Here is an 11,164-nt window from a genome sequence, read left to right as displayed (position 1 = left end):
TCCATAAATAACGACACATATCGTTGTGAGACTCCCTTCTGAACGTCGTCACCCGTTTCCTTCATAACGTTATCATCAGTTTCCCTGAGATTTCTGTGATAAAACTGAGAGATTGAACGAAACCCACACCTGTAACTTGACGTTTGATCGGAGTTCTAGCCCGTGAGAGGGCGCCACCTAAATACGGTTCAGTGTGCGAGCCAGGTGCTGGGGTGTCAGTTCATGCCTGACTTGGCTGGTGGCCAGTCCCTGACTTCACAGCACACGTCACTCGGGTGACACGGGTTTGAAGTTATGGTCTTCGTTTGACTGCAACCATTCCCAGTCTGCTTGAGACCGCACATTCAGAGCAGTGAGGCGAAGATTCTGTGTGGCCATCTGGCGCCCTTACCTCACACGTCATACAAAGCCTCATGTCACCACGCACACAACAGGTTCCTTAACGCCCGGAAACGTTCCCCCACGGGCCACCAACCAATGGAAGCCGTCGTCAAACCGTCACCCACCGCCAGAACCATCCTGCTCTCCAGCCACGCCCTGACCACCGTGGAGTACCCCACAGACCATGACGTCTTCGAGATCTTCAACTGGAACCTGTCCTGGACGAACGGCTCCAACGGCTGGTGGTGGGCCAACGGCGAGGTGACGAGCGAGGCGGGGTGGGCGGGGCAGTCAGAGGGGCAGGGGGAGGAGGGGGAGGGGGGCGAACTGTGGAGGGAAATACCGCTGGGCGTGGTGCTGACCCTGCTGTGTCTGCTGACCACTCTGGGCAACATCATGGTGCTGCATGCTGTGCGCACCGAGAAACGGCTGCAGTCGGTGAGTTGTGTGTTGGGGTCTGTTTGTAAGTGTTCGGTTTTTTGTTGTCTTGTGTTGGATTGGGTTGTGTTGGGTTGACGTTTGTTATTGTTGTTGTCTTGTGTTGTGTTTGGGTGTAGGGTGTGTGTGCGCGCACGTGTGTGCATATGTTTGCGTGTTTGTGTTTTGCATTGTTTTGTGCTGTGTTGTGTGTGTCTTTGAGAGAGAGAGAGAGAGAGAGAGAGTGTGTGTGTGTGAGTATGCGTGTGTAAGAGAGAGAGAGTGTGTGTGTACGCGCGCGCGCGTGTGCGTTCGCATGCCTTATTGTGTGTGTTTGTGTGCTGGCACGTACGTCAATCTCTCTCTCTCTCTAATTTACCATATAATGTTATGCTATTTATTTGTTATAATATGTTCTCTTTTATGAAGGCAGAATGAAAACAAGCGATATGTGCTAACCCCATTATATCCTCAGTAAAAACAAAGTTCATTCTCTTCTCTTTCTCTCTCCCTCCCCTCTTTCTCCCTCCCTCTCTCTCTCTCTACCTCTCTCTCTCCCATTCATCAATCAAATTGTTGAATATATGTCTGTGTCAGGTAGACATGGGGTTCAGTTGATACCAGGTAGCATGGAACTGTTCATACTGCTTTTTGCCGATGATATTGCTTTATTATCAACAACTCCAATAGGACTTCAAAATCAATTGAATATTCTTAAATCATGTTGTCAGGTGATGAAGTTGAAAATTAATGTGCAGAAGACAAAAATAATGGTGTTCAGAAAAGGCGGGTTTTTAGGTAGGCATGAGAAGTGTTTTTTTTTGAAGATGAAGAAATAGAAGTAGTAAATGAATACTGTTATTTAGGGTATATATTCACACCAAAGATAATACTCGGTGAGGAGAAATGGTCTACCTTTCACCCCCCTCCCCCCAATAAATTTGTCACATGTATTTTTTTGGTGCTTTAGAGTGTATAGATCACGAAAAATCATGTTAAAATAAAAAAATCTTGGGTCTCACTGTCCCTTCTGGCTTAATTTTGAAGGGTACCCATTAAATTTTCAGGTGCCGCGGCTGCTTTTCGTCGCTCCAAAACATTCCATGAGTTTGGTGATCACTTGTGTCTTTGTTATTTGAGCTACGAGAATTTTCTTTACGTTTTTGTTGACAGTGATGCCTTCTGCACGATATGCAATAATCAGAACGACAATATATGCAATTAGGTGACCACAGTGAAGCTACGTGTGTACCCACCGTCTGTCACACGTTGCGAACTGTGAATTTGCCAAAGTATTTGCAATAAACCGTCTCTCTCGAAAACTGTGCAACTTATTAGAAACAAAGTACACCACAATTTCAAAGAACAGTTTCTTGTGATTCTTTTGAGCTATGCCACATCACCATGGACCTATTCTGCTGTCCTCTGTCGCCGGTTTATCTCCCCTACCCCCTATCTCATTATTCTGAGTCGCTTCCCTCGGCACAAGTAGAAAGCGACTCTTCTGATATGTAGGATATGACAGCTTCTTCTTCGTCGTCGTCTGGAAAGTCCACAAGGAAGTCAACCATATCTGCGGGCAGGATGACGTCTTCTGCGGACTACATTGGTTCCAAGGTGCCATCAACGTCGATCCATCCATGTCCATTGCTTGCTGCTGGAACATCAGACGTGGGTTCGAGAACCCTTTTCCAAATGGCAACTTGATAGTTGCTCCGTTTGATGTGCTCTTGAAGAGTTTGTTTGCATGGAGGCATGCTTGCCATGTCAATGTTGTTTGCGTTCAATGGCTCATCTCCACATCTCTCCTTGAGTAGCTAGTGTCGGAGGTCACTGACACTGGTGAAACGATGTCTGCCGTACACGACACAGGTGAAGGTCTCAAGATCGGCTTTGACTTCTTCAGCGATGGCCCATGTATCTCCAAGGCGGGCAATTGTTTCCACAAATCTTGGACTGTGCTGAAGAACTTTGATGGGTTTAATTTTCCCAATGCCCTTGAACACACTTGTTCTGTTGCAGCTGGTATGAGCATGAAGAGCCAGGGAGGCGGTGCAGTGCTGTTGCCCGCATGCTTTTTGCGATGTCAGTGACGTTGATGAGCCGCTGTTTGTGCCCCATTCCTGTGTCGAACAGAATCACCACATCCTTCAGCTGCAGAGCGAAGTGCAGGAGAATGAAGAACATTTCCGAGTAGGGACTCTTGACGCGGACGAACCTGTAGCCATTCCGTTCAGCGTACGCACAGTAGAGGACAACTCTAGAATCCATCTCTTCTTGTGTGGATTTGAGCGTTGCGATTGGCATCCTTGTTGTCTTCAGCTCATCTGCCGATTGCAGCAGGAAGGCTTCTCCCTCACATACCAGCATGACTTTTCTGTCCTTGAATTTTGGCGCATTCTCATCTTTGCTCCAAACGTCGAGTAATACTTGGGTGAGCTGATTCTTATTTTCATCGTTTGACAGAAACTTCTTTCAGTCTGCAGGACGCTTGGTGCTTTCTCCTTTCACGATGATCTTATCGCCAGTGCCTCTCCTTTTCCTTTCCATTGCTTTGATTGAGTAAGTTTTGTACATGTCTGTACTGAACACCGCGTTCATTCCCTTTGGCAGCATGTCAAATATCTTCTGGCTGATCTCCATGAAATTGGAAGGAAGCTGTTGCAAGCAGTGAAACACTGCATTACCATCGATCACAACCAGCGTTGCATCATGGGGAGGCAGAGCAGCATCTTCCATATCTTTGGTGAGGTAGTTGAACCCTTTTGCTTTGTTGGTCTTGGCAAGGAAATTGTCAGCAGTGGCAACACTGTAAGGTACAGGATTAAGTTGGTATGTCATCAACTGTTTCAGATCGAGTTGAACACCTGTTTCCTGTGCCTTCAGAAGGAGTTGAAAGGCAATGTTCCCTTGTTGTTTGTATTCCACAATCTTCTTCTTGGTAGTCTTCATGTGGACGGTTTTGTTCATCGATGTCATCGTTCTGAGGTTCAGCCGCTTGACTGGTTCAAAGAAATGGTCATTTGCCATCAGTCTCTGCGTGATGAACGCCTCCTTCGCGGCTTTACCAGTTTTTTCTGCTCTCAACACATCATGCTGAATGCTGGCTGGGACAGATGCTCCAGATGACAGGGCGATGAGTTTGACCGAGGCTTCCTGACAGAAAGGGTTGATGAAACTTTTGATTGCATCCTGAGTCCTCATGACGTTGCTTTCGCTCTTCAGTATCTTAGAAGGACGCAAATCACAATGTCTACTGCCAACCTCACCACTTTGTGCCATGCCAGCCATGTTGAGAGTTGCATGAAGATACTTTGACCTCTCATGGGTTGTCCTGGCCAATCTGTGGTAGGCCTCCTGGTTGGACAGCAGTCCCGTGAGACCAGCGTGACCTCCGCCAGCTCCTCCTCGGCTTTTGGCGTGCTTCATGAACGTTTCTTCCATGGTTTTGTCCACTGCACAGCGATTGCCAGGAATGAAGGACCTTGCCACGCTGAAAGCACCTCTCTGCAGCATCGCCTTGGCTCCAGGATGTGACAAGTCAATGTTTGCCAAGAAGACTGAGAAGAAGGTCACGTAGCGTGCATAGTTTTGTCCATCGAAACTGAAGAAGAGGTCTGGCATTTGGGACATCGTGTGTGCGTAGAGCAGGAAGTCGTTGATTTTGACAGCCTCATGGAGCGCAAGGACAAGCCATACATGATCGATGTACGACAACCAAAATTGTGCAGTTGGTCCAAAGTTCTCTGATTCTGTCTCTGAATCGTTCGTACTCTGCCATGAAACTGGCGATAGCTTCATCTTGCTGAAGCTCAGTCAATGTCTCTTTTGAGAAGAAACAAGAGGCTGTCTGGAGTTTGATCGTGCTGTCTTCTGACAGTGTCGGAAATGATGTGTCTCCATCTCTGATTTCAAGATATCTTTCCAGCATCGAGCGTTCTAGACTCTCAAGCATTGTCTTATGGCAGAACAATGCTCGTTCATAATGTTTGCCAGACGGCACCCCTTGCAGAGAACCAGAAGAGATCAGGCCTGCCTCCAGAAGGATATCTCCGAACCCAGAACCATCCAGCTTTTTCCCAAGCATCTTGAGGTACGCACAGGCAAGGTAGAACGTATCGATCAGAATGATATGCTTCTTGTACCGGTCAGGTTGGTTCCAGACGATCGGGTAGGCTTTCATACAAACCACAAGATCAAACGTTGTGATAACGTGCTCTTGTCCAACCTCTCTTGTGGCCTCCTCTGCAAGTCTCAAGCACTCCTGGACTGTCTGGTACAGGTGATGTGGTCATGGATCACAAGGTAGTAGTCCAGTGTTGTCTTCTTTGCTGGGTTCTGCCCACACTGTGAAATGAACCCAGCCCACACTGGTATTTCCTGATCTGACATGCTGCTGTATTTCCGGAGAAGAATCCATTGGAGGTTTGAACTTTCTTGAAAGCATCTTCACCTCCATCAACTGTCCAGTGTCTAATTGCAAAAGGTGAGCATTTCCGCTGGGTTACGAAGCACTCTGGTAAATTCTCTTGTGTCAAATGCAGAGATTGCTCACCGGTTCTTGGAATGGATGGCATCACGTGGTACGTTCCACCATGGTCAGTCCCTTCAACTTCTTGCAGCATGATGCCGTGTGCTGTGTGAACGGAACTCAGGCTGTGGACTACACTCAGCAGTTGGTCAAAGTTGTCAAACTCAGAGTGGAATACAGATGGCGTTATCGGATTTACTGCGATCTGTGTGCTGAGCACGTTTGAGGCTTCTTCCAAAGCTTTCTCGATAGCACACACACACACACACACACACATGTGCTCACACTTGGAAAGTGCACATAATTTTTTTTTTCAATAAAAAGACCAATTTGAATTTGTAAAGAATTAAATTTGCGTCGTAGCCAAATAGGGGGTAGGGGAGATAACCCGGCGACAGAGGACAACAAAATAGGCCCATGGTGATGTGGCATAGCTCAAAAGAATCACAAGAAACTGTTCTTTGAAACTGTGCTGTACTTTGTTTCTAATAAGTTGAAGTTTTCGAGAGAGACGGTTTATTGCAAACACTTTGGCAAATTCACAGTTCGCAACGTAGATAATGTAGAAAAAATTAATTTATTCTTCTTGGGAGTGCCAGTGAAAACGCCAAACAAAGTGGTTTATGGTGATCTTGGTAGATATCCGTTATTTGTAAACTCGTTCTTAAATGTTATAAGGTACTGGTTGAGAATACTACAGATGGATCAAAATAGACTGCCATACATGGCTTATCAGATGTTGCTTGGGTTAGATTTAAATGGAAAACAGTGTTGGGCTTCTCAAGTTAGAGAAATATATTGTGTACAACAGGTTTTAATTTTGTGTGGTTGCAACAAGGTGTTGGTGATGTGAAAGGATTTCTTATTACTTTCAAGCAAAGACTTATAGGTATCTTCATTCAAGAATGGTCGGGTACTATCAGTGATAGAGACAGATATTCATGCTACAGATCATTCAAAGTTATATTTGAAAAAGAAAAATACATAACAAATGCTGATGAATATTGTTTCAGAGTGGCGTTGTCTCAGGCCAGATTTAATGTGCTTCCTTTAAATAACAATGTTAATAGGTACACTGAAAATGATGTTTTAAAACATTGTCCTTTTTGCCAAGGTGAACTAGAAGATGAATACCATTTGTTGTTTGTTTGTTCTGTATATATTGATTTACGGACAAAATTTCTTCAAGACTGTTTAAACATGTCTCTTAGTTCACTTCTCCGATCAAACAACAAGCAGAGAAATTTTACCATGTATCAAAATTTATTTTCCATGCGATCAAAAGGAGAAATCATATACTCAGACCTAATTAAGTAGAATTAATGTCAAGTCCATGAACATTATGATATTGTGTCATCTATTCAAGTGTTATAATACCCCTTCCCATGCCCACCCCCAGTTCCCTGGCTTTGAATTGTGGTCCATGGCCAAAGTTCATTAAAACAATTTCGTTCGTTCGTTCTTTCCCCCCTCTCCCTCCCAGTCTCTCTCTTTCTCTATTTCCCTCTCTCCCCACTCTCTCTCTCCTCTCTCTCTCCCCCCCACCGCCCTCTCTCTCCCTGTCTCCCCCCCCCTCTCTCTCTCTTAATGTCTGTCTGCTTCTCTCACGCTTACTTTCGGTGTCTTTCTGAATGTGGTGGTAGAGGGGGGTGGGGGTGGGGGGATGCACGTATGTGAGTATGTCTGCGTGTGCATGTGTGGCTGGAATGGCCGACTGCATTTTTGTCTGTCCTTTTGTTCGTTTGCGTTTGTCTGTCTGTGAGTCTGCCTCACTGTTTCTGTCTGTGAGTCTGGATTTCTACTGTGGCCAGAGGATCTGTCAACCTGTGTGATAAATAAGAGAGAAATGTCGGAAGTGTATTCAGCTTTTCTTTTTTTTTGGGGTGTGTGTGTGTGTGAGGGTGGGTGGGTGGGTGGGTGGGGGGGTATTGTTGCAGGTATACTTTTTGTTGTCTCGAAAAAAAATGTTTTACTTTCTCTTTATCTTTGATTATGTTGCTTTCCTTTTCCACGTGTTTCCGTGTGTGAAAAGATGCTGCTCACGTACTTTGCTGGTCTAAAGGTGTTGGGCTTTTGTCAGAATGCCGGGGGGAACTGTGTTTGACACCTCATTGAAAACTCAGCTGTTTCTTTTCCTGTGTCACCACGATGTAGACGTCGGTGTGTCTGTCTTTCCGTGTGTGTGTGTGTGTGTGTGTGTGTGTGTGTGTGTGTGTGTGTTTCAACAATGTTTAAAGTGTCGATTAAGTATTGTAAATGATCAAAGAGATTTCTGTTTTGTACCCAGTCATCATCACACTGATAACAGTAATTGGACTGGACACTTCGTAATTAGTCGAAACGGCACGCGTGTGTTTGTGTTCGTGCGCGCATGTGTATTTGTGTGCGTTTTTATCTTGACAAGAAAATGACGAGACACGATGTGGCATAAAAAGCACTTTCTCCCTTCTCCAGACAGCCAAAGTTTAGACATGCTAACCAGTGGTATTCTCAACATGTCAACCTTTATCCAAAGTTTACCGACCGTTTCTGGGATTTTCGGATTATGAAAACGACAGGAATCTTGATAAAGAGCATCACTTTTTGAAGACCTCCGATCAGCAAAGTTGTTCAGGGGATTCATAGGAATACTTGAATGTGTCTCCTTCATATTTTGGAGATTACATTATCTGAAGAAAATGTCAACACGCTTCTGGCAGATTTTTTCTTCGGAACTTGATAAAAGCAATACATGTTAGCATGGTAGAATATTCAAGTCTGGTTTTTAGAGATAGGCTTTTCACACAACCCAGATTCTGAAGACATTGTATTTTGATAGTTACGTTTCTTTTTGATACAAGAGAAACAACGATAAAAGGCTGCAGAGTGCAGAAGTTGCAGTGGCACCTCACATCAAATGCCTTTTGTCGTTATTGTTGCTGCTGATTTACCTTTGAGTGCATGTGATTTTGCGATGAGAGATAGGTGTGGAGCGGGGGGAGAGGTGGAAAATATAGAATAGGATTAGAGTGGTTTATAATGTGCGTGCGTGTGTGTGTGTGTGTGTGTGTGTGTGTGTGTGTGTGAGTGTGTGTGTGTGTGTGTGTGTGTGTGCGTGCGTGCGTCCACGCGCGCGCGCGCGTGTGTGTGTATTTGTGTGTGTTATGAATACAAAGTCGTTGTTTACTGGGGATTAGATTTCTCTTCATAAAGAATGCACGCACGAAGGACACATCATCTGCTGATTTTATTATCATTATTTCTTCAAACTGCACTCAGCCTGGCTTTAGGTTGAATCACGAGGAACCCGTGTCAGTGAATTGTTATATTCGATTAACTTGCCCTTTTGAAAGGCAATATATCTGTTTTTAGTTTGAGGAAAAAGTGTTCTTTCTCAGCTTTCTTCTTGTTTTCTTTATCTGAATATTGTGCGCTTGGCTGATGTTGAAAGTTTTAATCGGGAAATGTAACATGAGTTAGATTTTTTGTAACTTTTACACTTGGTCTAGGATTACCTCTTTCAAAATATCAACACAATACTTGGCAGCTCTAGAGCCAGCTTGCATGTGGGTGGTGAGAGAGAGAGAGAGAGAGAGAGAGAGAGAGAGAGAGAGAGACAGACAGACAGACAGACAGACAGACAGACAGAGACAGACAGCGAGAGAGAGAGAGAGAGAGAGAGGCAGAAAATGATTCGTTGCAAAAGCAATTTTTGTGCAGTTATTTTATTTTATTTTTTTGTTTTGCTTAGACAAAACAGGTAGAACGAACGAATGAATGTTTTATTCGGATAAGGCCAGGGTCCCTTACTGAAGGGGGATTCAGTTATAAATGATAATGAGAAAATGACACAGTAAATCGACAATTCAAATCAACCAAAAATAGTTAACACAAATATTTAACAATATTCACGAAGCAGCTGTACGTAATCTCTTCAATGCTTCGTGTATATATATAGCTATGTTATACAGAGTACATTCCTGCCTTGAAGACATGAGTGAATTAAACCTAAAATTAGACGGATCTCTATTATATTTAGGTTGAATCAGTCTTTGTCTGAGGTCACTCAAAGCAGGGCAACCTAACAAAAAATACAGTTAATCTTCCTTATCCAGACTGCATAAACGGCATGTATAGACAGGTTCATTTAAAACATTACACCTGAAACTATGAGAAGCAGTATTAGAAATACCAAATCTAAATTTTGTCAATGCACATTGTATATGTCTGTGCAAATCTATCACCAGTTTCTATATGATCATGACAGTCTTGCCACATGCAATCAATAATACTTTGTCTGAAACACTTTAAGAAACCTGCAGTATCTTCAACCCTCTGATTATCCCATACAAATGCAAAACCATAAGAATTCAAACACTGACGAATATTCGTTGCCCATGTCTTCTTACCATTATTATCTAAACAATATAACATCTTATAAGCTTTAAATGGAAATCTGTTTCCATTTATTCGTGTCAGTTTTAGCCAATATTTAATACATTTAATATAAAATTATTAATCTAGATAAATCGGATATCTCCGTAGCTCACCATACACAAGATCATTTGGAGTTCGGGGTTCTACATTAAGGAAACGTTTCATCGTAAACAAGTGCACTTTTTCTGTTACTATTCTATTTTCCAGTCCCCAAATTTCTGCTCCATCATGTAATACTGGCTGACCTTATGAATCAAATAATCTAACAAATACACTAAACGAAGCACAATCTACTTTATGCAAAGTATGAAGTATCCCTATAAGTGCCTTTTTTTGGCTTCATTAGCAATGTCTTGACATGCAAAAGTGAAACTCAGTCTTGTTGAAAAATGAATCCCAAGATACTTATATGCATTTACGACAGTGATTCTTTCGCTTCCATATGACCATCTTTCGTTATGAATCTGAGCGCGCTGGTTCGAATCACGGCTCAGCCGCCGATATTTTCTCCCCCTCCACTAGACCTTGAGTGGTGGTCTGGACGCATGTCATTCGGATGAGACGATAAACCGAGGTCCTGTGTGCAGCATGCACCTAGCGCACGTAAAAAAACCCACGGCAACAAAACGGTTGTTCCTGGCAAAATTCAGTAGAAAAATCCACCTCGATAGGAAAAACAAATAAAAGTGCACGCAGGAAAAAATACAAAAAAAGGTAGCGCTGTAGTGTAGCGACTCACTGTCCCTGGGGAAAGCAGCCCGAATTTAACACAGAGAAATCAGTTGTGATAAAAAGAAAAAGAAAAGAAATACAAATACAAATACCCTCCCTTACGAAATACAACAATATTTGTTTTATCAATATTTACTTTTAACTGCAAATTATTTGCTGCAATGTATAAACTGTTCAGTTGTCGCTGTAAACAAACTATTGTTGCAGACAGCAAAATCATATCATCAGCAAAAAGTAGAACAGACAATTCAATTAAGTCAAAAGTAGCGCCGTGTTGACCATTTTGCATAATTTCTAAAGCTAGTTCGTTAACAAAAACTGAAAACAATACAGGGCTAGAAACATCCCCTTGCTTAACGCCACGAATACAATTCACACAATCTGACACTTGCTTTCTCATCATTATACACACTTTTCACACAATGATACAACTTACCACTCGCTCCATAATTTCGGCAATACAGGCCACGAAAGTTTTCTAGAAATAAAATCGAAAGCCTTTTCGAAGTCCACAAAAGCAACGTGTAATTTTCTATTATTTGCAAACTGTTTTTGTACTGTAGCCATTAAAGTAAACAAGCGGTTAATTGTTGAATAGCCTTAAAAAAAAAAAAAAAAAATCCAGCTTGATATTCTCCAATAATGTTATTCTGAGTTATCCATTCTTGCAGCCTATTGTTCATAATG

General features: G+C 43.0%; 1 protein-coding gene across 1 annotated transcript in view; it reads left to right on the top strand.

The window, feature by feature from the left end:
* The first annotated feature begins 477 nt into the window (after window positions 1-477).
* Window positions 478-11,164, top strand: part of LOC143299560 (histamine H1 receptor-like) — a 265,077-nt gene continuing 254,390 nt past the window's right edge. Inside the window, 1 exon segment of the mRNA XM_076612846.1 lies at window positions 478-819. Coding sequence (XP_076468961.1) covers window positions 478-819 — 342 coding nt within the window.

This window comes from Babylonia areolata, chromosome 25, assembly GCF_041734735.1.
Source record: "Babylonia areolata isolate BAREFJ2019XMU chromosome 25, ASM4173473v1, whole genome shotgun sequence".
NCBI lineage: Eukaryota > Metazoa > Mollusca > Gastropoda > Neogastropoda > Buccinidae > Babylonia > Babylonia areolata.
Note: the sequence above shows the minus strand (reverse complement) of the source record. Positions and strands in the feature narration are given on the sequence as shown.